The 16,258-nt window shown below is 39.0% G+C and overlaps 1 protein-coding gene across 13 annotated transcripts in view; it reads right to left on the bottom strand.

Moving 5' to 3' along the window:
* CELF1 (CUGBP Elav-like family member 1) overlaps positions 1-16,258 on the bottom strand; it is a 63,449-nt gene that overhangs the window by 12,971 nt on the left and 34,220 nt on the right. For 6 of the 13 annotated variants that reach the window (XM_042038737.1, XM_042038734.1, XM_042038745.1 and 3 more), the window contains 9 exons: positions 16,158-16,240; positions 15,703-15,751; positions 12,420-12,554; positions 12,144-12,223; positions 11,598-11,759; positions 10,185-10,266; positions 7,135-7,263; positions 699-812; positions 332-517 (listed from right to left, as the gene is read on the bottom strand). In XM_042038737.1, the coding sequence (XP_041894671.1) occupies positions 332-517; positions 699-812; positions 7,135-7,263; positions 10,185-10,266; positions 11,598-11,759; positions 12,144-12,223; positions 12,420-12,554; positions 15,703-15,751; positions 16,158-16,240 (1,020 nt within the window). The remainder of the gene's footprint in view (positions 1-331; positions 518-698; positions 813-7,134; positions 7,264-10,184; positions 10,267-11,597; positions 11,760-12,143; positions 12,224-12,419; positions 12,555-15,702; positions 15,752-16,157; positions 16,241-16,258) is intronic. The other 7 variants (XM_042038739.1, XM_042038740.1, XM_042038744.1 and 4 more) reach the window with 7 other exon arrangements.

Below are 16,258 nucleotides of genomic sequence, written 5' to 3'. Positions count from 1 at the left end.
ATATGAAGGACCAAGAAAACTACATTAACAAAACCACATCTGATTCTCTGACAGTGAGCTGTAGACTCATATTCTCCTTCCCTCTGAGAACATGGAGGAATATGATTAAGGAAGCACTTAAGACTCGACAAACCCCATGAGAAACGTCTTGTATAAAAACTACTTTGAGCGGCCCTAAGTAGAAACATCCCACAGTCCTTCTTTATCTTCCGTAACTCCTGGATTCTAAAAAATGCCACCAAATAAAAAATCTGCAGATAAGGTAGGTGCAAGGGCTAAGCTGGCCCTTTTGAAAACCCCTCTCAAGTAGTTTCTACAACTTTCTGCCTACCTTCTTTTTGACTTCCTGCTGCACCAATACTCTGCTGCGTTAAGAGACTCTGGTTATAGAGTGTGGGCAGTGCAGCAGCAGCATATTGCTGGATTCCAGAATAAGCCTGTGTGAGGGCTTCCATTGTGCTACCTGTCCCATTTGAGAGACCACCACTGCCAAGTCCTCCATTTAAGGCTGCCATTCCTGTATAAGAAAGAGGAAATAAAAGATGACTGAGTGCTTCCACTGAGCCAGATCAATAACCTTTCAAACACTCTGCATGGTTACAAAAATCAGGGAGCAGAAAAAATCACCCCAGAGAGCTAGCCCAGGCTGAGGAATGGTAATCAGCGATTCCCCCAAGCCACCACTACACATCACTTACCTGCTAAAGAGCTAACGTTCAGGCCTGCTGTAGCACCTGCCAGCGTCTGCAATGCTCCAAGAGAAGCCATTGGATTAACAGAGGAGCTGCTACTGGAACTAGGTGAGGAACCTGCTATTAAAACAAAATAATTAAACTTCAACTAATATTTTTTTGGTCCTGATAATTCAGCTTCTTCATTAAGTTATTCCAGTGGAAAAAACTATTAAGGAACAGATCCAGGCAACTTTATGTAAAAAAAAAAACCCCAAGCCCACTTGATTGATCATACTTCTTATACGTTCTAAGCCCTTCCTCCATTTTTTGAAAGTTTCTACTTCATCATAACATCTATTTTTTGTAGCAATAATAATGTCAGTAAGTGTAAGACACGTAAGATTGAGACATTATACAAATGTTGGCTAAACTGTATCTCAACATAAGGTAACCAGCAGTGATGCCCTGTTTCCTGCTGCCTAAAGAAAGAGTCTCTTGCTATGTATTAACATATATCCTTGAAGCATCACTCAGGGTGAAAAAGACCTGCAACATAGATACTAGGGACACTAAAGAAGGCTGAGCATATGGTTTTCCAATACTGCCAGAACAGGAACACCACATGTCTAGATTAATTTGACACATTAAATAATTTTCTATTAAAAATCCTACTGCCGCAGCTGGGGCTAGGACTGAGAAAAGTCTTGAAATGTACATCCAAAAATACAGAGTCTGTCCTCTATTGGCTATTCCAGCAACGTCTTCAACCACACTGACTCAGTAAGAGAAGTCTGCAGATACAGTATCTAGCAGAGTAACAGCTTACATGGCCTACCAATTTCTACAGTTAGTTCTACAGAAGTCAACATCAAAATCATGAGGAAAAAAAAGTTTTCCAAGTTGGTATATCACAAGAAACAGAAGTTCAAATTGAGGTCATCTACAAAAATTTTTGGACATCATAAAATAAGAAATGCTTAGTATTTTTATGATTATATAGCAGTGGTTTTTCTAACAGGTTTGTGCACTAGTGAAAGAGAAAAGCTATGTGTATTGCTATTAACCAAGAAGTTGAAATTTACTGCACAAGATGCACTAGAAAATATTTATGGCTGCTAAAAATTAAAAGATACTGAACACTGATGCTGTAGAAGCATCTTGTAGTCTCCTTTCAAGAGGAATTTATTGGTTTGACCAAGGGGGTAAGAGAAGAACTGAATTTCAGGCATTTTCAGTTTTCCTCATGTTTCTGTGATTAGCGATTATGCTGCATACATCCATTAAAACTTTAAAGGAACTGTTAGCATCTTTCAAGCAGTTTCACACACACTACATATTTACCACTTCATATATGTGGCACAAAGTCTCAGCTGGAGTGGGATACTGGAACTATATAAATGGAATACAGCCTAACAAGCCCCAGCGAAAGCTCTACCTAACAAAAGCAACATGAGAACCAGAGAGCTGCACTTCATACTGCCTTTTGTACTAACAGAAGAAATGATACACCTCCTCTAGTACATGTTTAGACAAACTCTCCTAATAAATCAAAAATTGAAAGACGATGTCCCAAACTATATTTCAAGATACTCTGAGGAAAAGGAGACACTTCATGTCTTATTATGAGTAGCATATTAAATGTTGGGAAAAGACAGAGAACAAGTTACAGTATAACCCTCAAGTTGGTAGAAAACATAACACCGCTGGCTGAATAAAAGCCAGAGTTCAGAAATCATAGAGTTAGCTTGATTTTAAAATATCACTTGCTTCTGCAACATTTCATTGCTGATCTTTATAATTCAAAAAGACACTATATTTGACAGATGAGAACACCATTTAAAAACCCTCCCAAACCTATCCCAAATAAAATAGTAGCAGCTAAGAAAAAAAAGGCTAGAGAACGAAGTGAGAGAGAAAATGGATACCTTCCCTATTTTAAAAGGTTGTGATTTTAAATAAATTCAGTTAAACCACTATAAAAAGCTGATCACACAGTTATTTTAGTTTAGCTGCCTTTATCAGAAATTGCTTTAGGCAAAACAAGAAATGCTTTAGTACTGAAAATGCCAAGAAAATGGAAGACTTGTCTGTATTTTCTTGATCCTATGTATGCAGGAATTGAAGACAGCATCCCATTTCTGATGATGACAAAAGGCAGTTAAGCAACAGTAAAGCAGAAATACAGGGCAATTACAAAGGACTGCTTCCTATGCATGGTCTGTATACCAACACAGCCATCTGTGAATCTAGGATTTTTTCAGCCAAAGGCAGTGTCTTTGTAATAAAGTTATGATTTTCATTCATTAATTTCAGCACAATTTGAACACCGAATTGTTGGACTCTACTATGTCCTAAGGCACAACTTCTGCAATTTGATCATGCACTATGCTAAGAAAAATCTTTTTTATTTTTAAATTATCAGGTGACAACTTGACCTGAAATCATGCAATTATTTTCTTGAAATACCTAATGACTGGTTTTTCCCTATTCATCTTCATCACAACACTAATGCATTTCTAGGCTGCGATCATATCCTTCTCCCATGTCAGTCTTCTATTTTTCAGGCTGTTGCTAACAGGGGAGGAGTGCCACAGTTCTAGTCATCACTTCTGTTCTACAGTTTTTCTTGTATTATATTTTAGATCAGAAAAGAGAACAAAGCAATGGGGATGGAAAACCAATATTGTTTTATACATGTTCTTTACTCCATTCCTAGCATTGTTTCTGTGCAACTTTTGGTGGGTTGTTTTTTTTTTCTTGCTTCTGAAGTTAAGTTTCTTAGACCTATCTACTGAGTTATATTTAGTCAAAAAGGCTAACTCTAACAGAAGCAGTTGAAAATATTTAAAGTTTTCAGAAAATTTGAATATGTAATAAAGAAGAGCTTTGTAAAAAGATACATGATTAGAAAGATAATGAAACTTGGACAAGGACACCAAGTAACAACTTGTGGAGGTAGGTAAACTGAGGGAACAGTAAGCCTGTCCTAACTCAGACAAGTAGCATCCAAGCAATGACCTGAAGAGAAGTTAAATTCAGGCAATGAATCTGACTGAACTGTGCCGGAATTAGTTCCAGTAAAACCAGAAATACTATGCTATCTCTGAAAACAATTTTGTCAGAGACACACCAAGGCCAAGAAAATCATCTAAGCTTTGCTGGACCTTTGAGGTTGTCCTTAGAAGGAGTGAAAATGGAAACATACCTCAGTGTTTGCAACCATTCTATTCTGTTCTGGAGCAGACAATCTTATTGGTGCTTGAGTCAAAAAGATGGCAGACAAGACACTCCTATCCTGAGATACTTCTATAATATTTTCTTGAACATCCCTTTTACGAGCTAGCAGTTTAAGTGAGTTTGTCTATGGCCATGGTCTCTGCAACAATAACTACCTAACAGCAGCAGACTGTTCAGTTCCAAGAGCAGCTGATCTTCAGCAAGCTTGAAGGTTTTACTTCAACCCATTCTACATCAAAAAACACAGTTGTGCTTGGAACTATCTAAAGGAAATTGACTGAAATGGGTAGGAAGACAGCACAATCACAATATGTAACCCCTCTGAGTTGAACCATTTTGACATGTAACCTATGCATAGTCCATGAACTGCACTGTGTAGACTTCCAAGTTCCCCAGACACAAATATCAGTGCAGATGAAGGAAGATCAAGAAGGCAACTATGGAGAAGGACTGTCTGGATTTTTCCACCAATTATGCAGTTTGAGGAGAGATGTCCAAATAAGCATCAGGTGAACATTTGGATGACAGATGGAGAGAAGTCAAGGAGTTAGTCATCTCATCTGCAGTTAGGTTTAAGAGGTTATCACAGTAGATGTTGCCATATGTCCCTCAGACAAGGCAAGCACTTACTAACACATGGTACTGAACTGCTATATACTGAGTTTCTTCAAGGTCTAGGTGTGCTTCAGGAGGGATAGATGTTTTCTGTGTGGAGTCCAACAGCCTTCTATGTGAATACATACAGAGTGAATGCACATATGAATATTAATCCAAATAGATTTTCAAGTTTGCTTAAAGACTCAAGAGTTTAAAAGCTGCATAATTACAGGCAATTATCATGGGATTGAATGTGTCTGTATACATTGAGGCTTCCCCTCATCCCAATTTGAGTACAGTTTTAAAAGGTGAAGCATATTTATACCTCTAAGGAAAAGCACTAGAACCATTTCAGAGTTTGATGTCAGTGACTACTTATAGACCACAAGCCCTCCAAAACTTTTTATTTCTGTTGAACAAAGCTAATCTTTACTCTTTAAAATTATACTTGAAATTAGGTTTAAAGAGCAATACAGTAGTGCCTGCTTCATGTTACAAGCCTGTGAAGAGTGAACTGATACATCTGTATAGGATATTAATACAAATGATCCTTCATGATAACTGAATTGTTAACACACAATCATTTATTGATATTACTGACCATCAGAAGGTTATTTGGATTCAGCACAGAAAGTACTGGAAAATGGGCTGCTCCCCACCCCCTAGCCCCTCCACCAGCATGATAAAAAATGGAACAGACTCCTCAAATACGTCTCTCGCCAAGGAAAAAGGAACCTGTGTAGTTCTGTGGAACAGCCAAAATTCACAGAGGGGAAAACAATTCCAAAGAACTGCTCAATAGTAGCATAACTTCATTTGAAAGGGACCTTTGTGGATCACCCTGTCTAGCAGTCTGCTCAGAGCTGGTCTAACCTCTGAATTTGAAAGGGTCCTTTCTGATTGCATTCTCAGTCTCTGAAATGATGGAGATTTCACAGCCCCTCTGGCATCTTGTTCCTGAGCTTGATCACTCTTGCCATTAATTTTATTCTTCTATCTAATCAGAATTTTCTCGGCTGCAACTTGTGCTCATTGCCCTTGTCCTTTCACTGCATGCTTTTGATAAGGGACTGTTTCTCTTTTTCTAGCACATCTGACATTTGAACTTCACAACCTGCCAGCCCCTTTCTCCACCTCAACAAAACAGAGAACAAACTTGCTGCAGTCATTAGACATGACAGCCAATAAGGAAATCTTAGTTCTAAATGCCAGCACAGCAAATTGTAACCTGACAAAGCATGAGGAAATAAAGGAGAAACTCTCAGATATATTCACCTTTGTGCTTCCTTTATGATGAAGAAGCATTAGTGGGTTATAAATGCAGCTCTTGTGTAGTCTGAACTTTTCACTGTTTGTTGGTTTTGTTTGTTTTTTAATTATAGAATAGGATACATAGCTGGGGGTCAAGATAAATTTTAAAATTTCAATCTTTTAAGGATTGCAGACCACAAAGTTCTTATGTAAATAATGTCCAGCAACAGAACACTCTTTGAACTAAATGCTTCCTTGGGAATTTCTTTAAGTAGAAAACTGTGCAAAGCACCCATGGTTTAATTCCCAATCATGTGACATAAGGTTTTCTAAACAGCTTTTCCTTGTAATCTCTTTATAATCTTTTAGCCGGCTCCTTGGTCCTCCTACACAATTCAAAATCTACATGTGGAAATTTAAAACCCCCTCCCCTCCAGCCCTCTTTGGTCTCTCACAATCACAGGTGAGGATGTCAACTCTGTAGGATAGAAGCCAGAGATGCTGGAAAACTGACACCCTGAAAATAGAGGGTCTCCCTTCTCATGCCAGGATTTAGTAAAAACTCGAAATAGGATAGAAATAACTGAGTAGAATACTGATCCTTGTTTGTGACAAAAACTTAGCAGGTCTGCCATAAGCACAATTGAATTTATTTTAGTTTTTTGCTTGTGGCATTTAATGATCACTTTTAACAATAAGGCAGCAAAAAAACACTACTTGGACATTCTAGTATCTCTGGTTAATATACATATTCTAAAGTTAAAAAAACCCAACCCAAAACAAACAAAACACATAAAAGCCACACAAAAGGAAGATACTGATTTTTATGTGCAACTCATACATTAAGTTCTACACAACTACTTTCCAGTAAAAGTGCTAGGTGTCTGTTTATACTACTTTTATGAGGAAGTTATAATATTCTTATCTTCATTAATGGAATAGAAACTGTATTGTTCTAGTGCACAGAATGCATTACCTCATGCTAAAGGCATTTTCTCTTTCCATATTGAGAGGAACAGGATGTATTTACCACAGTGCCTGCCTAAAATCACAGATAAACCAAATATGTGATGGAATTGCAATAACATGACTGGAAGGAGGTCACCTACCTTTCTGCTTCATGATGACCTCAAAAATTCTTTTTACTCTAAATTAATCTGACCATTTGGAGGAAGAGACACAGCAGGTAAAAAAGCCTTTGCTGGTGGCAAAGATATCTACCCTGAACAGAGGCCAGTGAATCTACTAGTAAACTGTTTATCTATTAAAGATCAACATGAAAGTGACAAAAAGGGATAGACAAAACAGGTGACATCTGTCCTGAAAGGACTTCCAAGGCAATGCATGTCAGGCTACAGCACGGGCAGTCTCTTACCTGAGCTGGTGAGCACACTCAGGGGGCTGCTGGAGGAGGTGAGTGCAGCGGTGCCACTCGGTGTGTTCTGAGCTGCACTGGCCGCAGCTGCCAGCGCGGCCAGGTTCTGTAACTGCATCGCATTCAGTCCTGCAACACAGGCAAGAATGTGGAGTTTCTCCTGTAAGAGCCACCATCACGCAAGGGTAACAGATCCAGCAACCTCATCACAAGGGAGGAACAGGAAGGAGCTTAAAAGCAACAGGCTTAATGCTAGTTACTGCTCTTTTCTACATTGCAATTCCATGCTATAATTAAAAAGGTTTTGTTTGGCCAGATAGATGTGATTCGGGAAGAGGCCAGGTAGTCATTACCTCAGATGGAGATGCCAAAGTACAGAAATTTTCAAGCAGTGTTCTCTCCAGTCAACAAAAGCATAAGAGTGAAGTCAGGGTCTGAGAGCTCATGCACTCTCATTGTCCCTCCACGCTCTTTGTATGGGGACAGCAGTAACTGCAAATTCTTTCACGAAGGCCTCACACCACAGTGGCCACAAAGTAATGGTTTTAACCCACCATCAGCTGAGCACCAGCATGTTTTGTTTGCTCCCTCTGGCAGCCAAGAAGCAGCAGTCAATTGTGAGACAATTGTTAAGTGGCAAGTCCTGACCACAGATCAGCCAATGTATGTGTAGGCTGGTCAAACACACTGGCAAGGAAAACAGGAAGCCTCAGGCATGCTGTGCATAGGGAGCACGGAATACTGCAGGGGGAGGAAGGGACCCCTGTGCTTATGAATTTTACTGGTCAATTTATTCATCTGATTCACCTTCATCTTGAACCATCCTTTTTGAATGAAACCATTTGGTCAGTACTGACTGTACTTTGTCCTCTTTTCCTGCCACAGAATTATCACTAAAATGGATCTCCTCCTTAATTCTGTATTTTAGCCATCCTTGGGTAGACTAGCCCCATTCTTCCAATTCTGCCTCCCCTCACTCTTCCCTTACCTTCCATTTTTTTTGTCTCTACCTTTGATTACTTTAACAATTCCTCCTCTCTTCATCTGACTTCAGACAACCTCTAATATTTATTCCCAACATAATTAAAAACAAAACTAAATTAATCACCCTTAATTTAACAACATCAGAACATCCTAAGCAGAGGTGGTATCTCATCTTTTGGATACTTGGTAAGACCTTGGGAGCAAAGCACACAACTCAAATAATTAAAACATCAGTTTTGTAATTTAAGCATGTAAACAGACAACATAAGAATGTGACAATGCAGTATAAACTAATTATTTTCTAAAATAATTATAATACCTTTAGGATAGTTTGTTTGGGTTTTTTAACTTTTTAAATTGTTTTCTCTTTGTGGCAGGGTCTGTTTCCCTAGGCAAATTTAGTTCCCAAAACAAGTGGATTCTGCCTTTATTTAGATACACAAGATTCCATTGTAACATAAAAGCAGGAAGTTAAAATCAAAAAGTTTTCTATTTTCCTTTTATTGTGCTACAGAGGGTTAAAAGTGCAAGTGTTGGAGCTAATGAAGAACAGAGCAGCTTGTTCCTTACTGAAGCAGTTTGTCATGTGCACACAGCACCTGTCCTCTTGTCACCACACTGTTTTCCCATCTGCTTTTAAACAGCTTCAAGATTAAATTTTGTTTACAAAGTCTGACATAGTTTGGGATCTAATTACCTACTTAATTTTTCTTTCTATGAATTTCAAGAAAGGAGATCAGCTGAGATATTATCAAGACCTTAAAACTACAAATTTTTTGTAGAGAATCACAGATTTGGAAAAACCATGCAACATGCTATTTATACGTCTGCTTTCTCAATTTTTAATTTTTTTTTTTTTTTAATAGTGAAGACAGAATTACCCTGGAAACTTCTCAGTCTCAGCTAGTTACCCCCTTCCCTCTGCTCCAGTCCTTACTGCTGTACTTTCTCCTTTATTACATCTTGTTTTTAAGCAGACACAGGAGGGGAAAAAAGGCAGCATCATGTGCATAACAAAACAGATCATCACCACACAGGATATTAGTGAAACAGACTTTTAAAAAAATTGCTTTTTGCAAGAGTCTTAGATCTAAGAGCTCTGAAGAGGTAGGTATAACATGAAAGAAATCAAAGTAGGAAGCTGAATTTAGAATCAACTTCCAGTATAAATCAAAATTCTTACAAGAGAAAATATAACACTTCGCAAAAGCTTGTAATTGTTACTGATGGGTGCACCAGCCAACACAAGTCAATCTACAAAGACACTTTTGGATGAACTTCTCCACAGACAGGGCGTGTGATATTGGCAATCACCATAAAACTCCAGGAGGCAATTTGAAAAGTTAAAAGTGTTCAGTATTAAAATCAAAACTATAGGTTTTTCTGCCAGCAGAAGAGTTTAGGTAATGTGGTGAATGGAGTTGCTAACATGTGTTTTATTATTCCCAACTGTGTGAAGACAAAAGGGACAACCAATCCAGGACTGCTATACTCAGTGAATATTCTGACTAGCAGTCCACAGCAAGGAATTGGGCTCATATCTATGAAGCTGATATTTCCCTAACAGCAATGGCATAATTAACTGTAATTCAAATGAATGAATAGAAGAATCTGAATGAAGGACTAGCTCACGTTTCTAACAACAGTGTATTTCCAACTTCCATGCTTTGTCCTTAAATACATTGAAAATGGGAAAACTAAGAATCTAGTACCACTGAATACATGTGCATTAGTGCCTATTTCAAAACACAGTTCATCATGTATGCACCTGTTTGCATGAAAACAAATACAGAGAGCATTCTTTTTGCTATCCATAAGGGAAGATAATTTTAAATGCCAGAGGTTGGGTAGATACCACCACTTACCTTGGGGACAAGAGTTAACTAAGATTAAGAAGGAACATCCACACTTGTAGCAGAGAATTCCTGTCATTTCAAAGGAGTTGGTAAACTCAGGACTACTTATTTCAAATGAGATTAAAATGCCTACAGCCTTTTGGCTACTTTCTCTACCCTTGTTCTCTTTTGTTTGGCACTGAATTTGTCTTCTGGTGGAAAAAAACTCACCTCCCATGGGGTGGAGGCTGCTCAGTGTGTTCAGGTTCCCAGATGAAGCAGCTGCTGTCTGCTGAAGGAGCTGCAAATAAAGCTAGACATTACACCAAAAAACAAAACAAGAGTGAGAGTGAGGGCTGGCTCTGCTTCTGGGAGAAACTGCATCACACCACAGCCAGAGCGCCGTCACAAATGAATTCCTGCAGCCCATGCACCACACCATAGCAAAGCGTAAAGAGAATTCTCTGAACAATACAGCCAGAGCACCACCACGGTGAAGCTCCACGTAGCCCATGCATCACATTGCAGCCAAAGCAACAGCACAATGCTTTCCTCACTCAACAGCATCAATGCTGAGGGAAAATTATAGCCAATACACCAAGACAAAACCAGTAGAATAAGTAGTGAGAGAGAATTTCTATTCAAAGCACCTAAGGCAGGATTGCCACCCCTAAGGATATGCTACCTCAAAACAGACTGACACTGCCAGCATGGGATAAATGGCAATGCCATATCAAAACCAAAGAGCCACCATGAGAGAGAACCTCCTCTACTTTCCTTATGCACAGTAGATGTGAGAGACATTTCAAGCCTCAGCTCAGAAGCTATTTAGAGATTTCCAGTTCCTTTCTCCATTAACTTGTTGGTGTTATAAAAAAAATCCAATCTACCCAAACTAAAAAAGTAGTAAGAGAATTGCCCCATTTCAACTATACACCATACCAAGAATGAGTTGAAATTTTCCTTTTCTGTTCCTCAGACTTTAGTTTGCATAAATACAGTTCTCAGAGCTACTCTGGCAACCCACATAAGTCAGAGCACATCAGTTTTTGAAAAGTTCATCCTTTAGGGACCCAGCAAAATCAACCAAAATGAAACTACAGTCTACTTTCTGTTACATCATTTTTGCTAAAGAGAGTAGTTTCTCTCTATTTTCTGTAGGGTTTGTCTTTATTTGGTTTGTTTTTTGTTGTTGGGGTTTATTTACTCTGTTTCCAATCTGATCTTTTCTATTTGGACAGTACCAAGTACTGTTCCAGGTTACACTGGAAGAGGATGACGGAAACAAAATGATAAAGGAATACAAGAACTATGCCATCAGATAGACATGAAAAGGGCATTTATATAGTAAACATTGAGGCAGTAGTATAAAAAAGAAAAAGCACATTCTACAGAACACAGGAGAAAACCCCAAGGTTTCAGTAATTAGGGCTACTGTGACTGGGGTTGAAATCCTCCCTTAAATGTATCCCAGCTAGATGAGAGCACATAACACAGTTTCAGCCTTCTCATCCACAAAATGGGGACTAAGAACCCAGCTCCTATCTACCAGGAGCCTTCTAAAAATGAATATATTAAACATTGCAAGACAGTCAGACACTGCAAACCCTGAAGAGATGAAAACAGATCAAATCAGAAACTCACTGCTAAGTACTGGGGTCCAAGTGTGTTGAGACCAGCCAGGTTTCCCCATATTGAGGCAGCACTGATCTGTTGCATTTGTTGCTGAAGTTGCTGAGCAATTCGTTTCTGCTCTTTGTCCTTCTGCGTGTCTGCAAATTTTACAACAATGGGAGAAGAGCAACCCTGCAAACAGCAATTCAAACAATTACATACTTGCTATCCCCAGCAGTCACAAAAATACTGCATTAAGACCCAGTCATTGGAAGCATTTCCCTCCTCCTCTATGCATACATGCAGACACATAAATATTCAAATAGCACATTTTATCAAAGGCTCAAAATCTTGTTTGCTTTTAATTCTATTTTGTATTTTGGTATTTTCTCTGCAGATGAAATTTCTATCTCAAACACTAAAAATAGAGCAGAATAAACACAAAGGTCCAGGAGCAGTATTTGTGAAGAAACACACAACTGCACTTATCCTGCTCTCTGCTCTCTAGTCCTTTAAACTCCATAGTGATTGTCTGATAAATTACATCTGCTCCTGACACCCACTAACTTGTTTTACCTCCATGGTTTGTGCTTGGTGCATTGCTTTGATTGCTGTTTGTGCCATGGCTCTTGTTGTAAAAGTCACAAATGCACAACCTGGGGAAAGAACAAAAAACAATCAAGTTGTTCACTACCTCCACAACTATTGGGGTGAATACAGGAATGAAAATGCTTACTGGGCAGGGAGGGGGTGTAGGTGGGAACCACTGAAAAAGCTCAAATGCCAGGTTGAGTTGCAAAAGGCAGCCTCCAGCATCCTCAAACTGCCAAAAAAGCTTCTTGCTTTGCTTACCTCGGCTCAAGCCATCCGGGCCCCGTAATATCCTGCATTCTTCAATCTGCCCAAAGGGGGAGAACATCACTCGAATATCATTTTCATTGCACTTCTTGGATATCATTCCAATAAACAACTTCCTATCTTCTACTGCTAAGGAATCAAAAGATAAAAAGTATTACCAGCAAATATGTGCTTTCTAGATCTTATTTTGTCAAGTCTTCTCCATTAACTGCAGTTATTTCCCTTGTATTTAGGATATGGGCTTATCAAAACCAGATTCCCAGTAATGGACTGTTTCTTCAATTTAAGAGGATGCATATGAGGTACTTTAATGAACCTCATGGATGCCTGTTTTATGATTTGATGTTTCTAACTTGCTGACTACTTTTAGCTTGTGAAGACTGTGAACAACAGGAGTGTAAAAAAAAAAAGGAAAAAAATATGTCAGATTCAGCACTTCTCTGTACCTCTTCAGTTCCAGGAGAAAGAAGGCTTGAATGTGGTTTATTGGAGTACTTTGATCGTCTTTCCTCTGCCTATTCTATCTTTAGACTGCCAACATATACCTAACTGCATATAAAAAAGCAAGTGAACTGCAGAAAGCTTCTTTCTAGCCTCCTGCCAATCACTTGAATTCAGATATGCCCATTTCCTCATGCTCCTCTCTCAACAGTGGAAACAACAGCAGTTGCTAAAACAGACCACTTTTACTTCTGTTAGTGATACGCCCATTCTGATCTGCACCAAAAGCACGAAAATAACACCTCAAATCAAACCATGGACTGTGTGGTACTGTTTCTTGGCTCTACATACTGATGCTACTAGATATATTAGAGTTGAAGAATACTTGTCAGTGTGCAGACTGTTTTAAAATAAATGGGTCAGAAAGACATTTCTCTTAATTTTTCAGTTAGTTGTTACTAATGTCAGCTGAAGGTCACTTGTGGGAGCGGGGTAAATTTGAATTCAGAGCAGAATTTTATACTCTCGATTTACTTAAGGATGCTAATCACCTCTGAAACACTTTCTTTTAAAGGATGAAGCAAATTATATATACCTCTTGAAAATACAAAACCGTTTAGATATACGACATTCATCACAATATAAAATATAGTATGATGAAGGCTCTAGCACATTTTGAAGCTTCAATAAAGTCTTCTCCTATTCAGTGCTATAGTGAGGGGAAATCAACTCATTTGTTGAGTCTTCTATGGCGCTGGAAAGGAAAACTCCAAACTATTCCAGCAGACACAGCTTTAACTGGCCATTAAATCTTCATGCTGTACCCAATTCACTTTCTGGTCTTAGAGCAGAAAGCTGCTTTCAAATCCTTCTAGCAGTCCATTTTAGTTCAAGAGATCCAGACTCCCTCTTCTAAGTGGCAAGTTCCAATACTTTCATAACTAATGCTTTCTTATTTATTGTTGTCACCTTCACTTGTTATTACACTCAAGAGTTAAATAATAGCCTCAGAATCACCATCCTAAAATTCCATTAAATACTTTTCTCTCTTTCCATTATTTTCCCAGGATATTTGTATGTGTGTTTGTATGTAATGCAACATCAGTTTTAGTTTAGAGAACCTATTCTGTTCTCCTCCCAACAAAATTCAAAAGAATTTCTCCTTTCTAGATACATTTACACAGGAACATGTCCTGTATACCCATGGAGGAATCTGCAGATGGAATTACTCTTACTATATGCTACCCATTTATTCCATCTTCTGTTTTCAATTATATTAAGAGGTAAGCTTTCTCGAACCAGGACTATCTTCTCCATGATGCGACACAAACTACTGCAAATGAAGAAAATAAAATTTGGCCAAGCCTAGAAAGGCTGAAATGACAGGATGCTAAAAGCTTTCTTTGCTTATGTTGCGACAAAACAGATACATGCATGTATGTATGTATATAAACTCACAAGGAAATGCATGGATAAATGATCATTTACCCAGTGGTAGATGCTAAATTCTTCATCCATCTGAAATGGCCAATGTGTAGATATAATCCATTTTTCTTTTCTACTGAACTGCTGTTAATTCTCAACCTCTCTTGTATGCTACAAGAAGTATTTTTGACTCCTACCCTAGCTGCAACAGGCCTTGCTTCACATTGGACAAACACTTGAAAAGGCATTTCTAGATTTCATACAATCATAGTTTCGTTTGGAAAGGATCTTAAAGATCACCTAGTTCCTTTGACTAGACCAGGCTGCTCAAAGCCCCATCCAGACAGGTCTTGAACGCTTCCAAGGATGGGGCATCCACAGTTCCTCTGGGTAATCTGTTCCAGTGTCTCACCACCCTCACAGTAAAGAATTTCTTCCTAAAATCTAATCCAAATCTCTTTCGGTTTAATACTGTTATTCCTTGTGCTATCACTAGACTCCTAGATTAACAATCCCTCCACATCCTTCTTCTAGGCCCCCTGCAGGTACTGGAAGGCTGCTAGAAAGTCTCTCTAGAGCCTTCCCTTCTCCAGGCGGAACAATCCCAGCTCTCTCAGCCTGTCCTCATAGGGAAGTTGCTCCATTCCTCTGATTATCTTGATGGCCCTTCCCTGAAGGTGCTTGAGCAGGTCGATGTCTTATGCTGGAGGTCCCAGAGCTGGATGCAGTACAACAGGTGGGGTCTCATGACAGCAGAGAGGGAGAATCACCCCTTCAACCTGTTGCCCCTTCTTTAGATGCAGCCCAGGATATGACTGGCTTTCTGGGCTGCAAGTGCACACTGTCTGTTTATATTCAGTTTTTCAGCCACCAATACGCCTGAGTCCTTCTCAGGGCTGCTTTCCATCTGCTCATCACCAAAGCTGTATCCATGTTTGCAGGACCTTGCACTTGGCCTTGTTGAACTTCATAAGGCCAGCACAGGCCCACCTCTCCAGCCTGTCAAGGCTCCTCTGGATGACTTCCTTTCTCTCTAGGGTATCAACCACAGCACTCAGCTTGACATCACCCATAGGCTTGCTGAGAATGCACTCAATCCCACTGTCCATGTCCCCAACAAAGATTTAAACCACCTTAGTACAAAGAAGAACTCACTGGATGTTTCCCTAACTGACAACGTGGTTCTACCACAAGCAGCAGAGGGGGAGATACTCTGAGTCATGGAATTTTAGAGACATCACTCACACTACCTACTGTATTGAAAACACACCTTTCTCTTTTCACTTTTTTCTTTAAAAAATAAGGCCTCAAATTCAAGACTTCATCAGAAGCTGTTAAGTAAAAGGGAAATCCTCAAACTTCCTGACTAGCACAAATGATGACACCAAACTTGGACTTTAGTAAAGCTTACCATTACTCTTTTCACTGTCAGCTGGTTTCATCTGGATAGGATGGTGCATCTAAAATGTAAAAAGATTATTTAATCCCAGATACATTCACTTCGTGCTATATGAAATATAAGCCATAAGAATTGTGAAAGAAAGAAATTGTAGCCCAAATTGCCTCTAGAGAGGTGCATATGTAACACTACAAAAATTGCAGGAAGAAAGGCCTTCCTAATTATATGCCATCATTCCTCCTCAGAGTATTATAAAAGCCATGTCCACCCACTTCACTACCATATTATTCTGTTGAATACTCCAAAATTCTCATAAGATCTGTTATTATATAGATCTCATAACACCGATCTTTTGAATAGCTTTTTTACAACATTATTTTAGGCAACACAACTTGTTTGTACTTCAGTGGCGCGGGAGCTCAGAGAAACAAGACAGAGTTGTGAAGAAAGCAGGGCTCTGCTCTTACCCCTGGGAGGATCTTCATGTTGTGAAGAGCATTCTGTGCTTCTAGTGCAGCTTTACGGGTATAAAATGTAACAAAACAGCACCCTGCAATTGAAACAAAAT

The sequence above is a fragment of the Corvus kubaryi genome, unplaced genomic scaffold (assembly GCF_017639235.1).
Source record: "Corvus kubaryi isolate FWS band 111438036 unplaced genomic scaffold, C.kubaryi_AGA036_p1.0 37392, whole genome shotgun sequence".
Taxonomy (NCBI): Eukaryota; Metazoa; Chordata; class Aves; order Passeriformes; family Corvidae; genus Corvus; species Corvus kubaryi.
The sequence above is the reverse complement of the archived record's forward strand: the minus strand, read 5'-3'. Positions and strand labels throughout refer to the sequence as shown.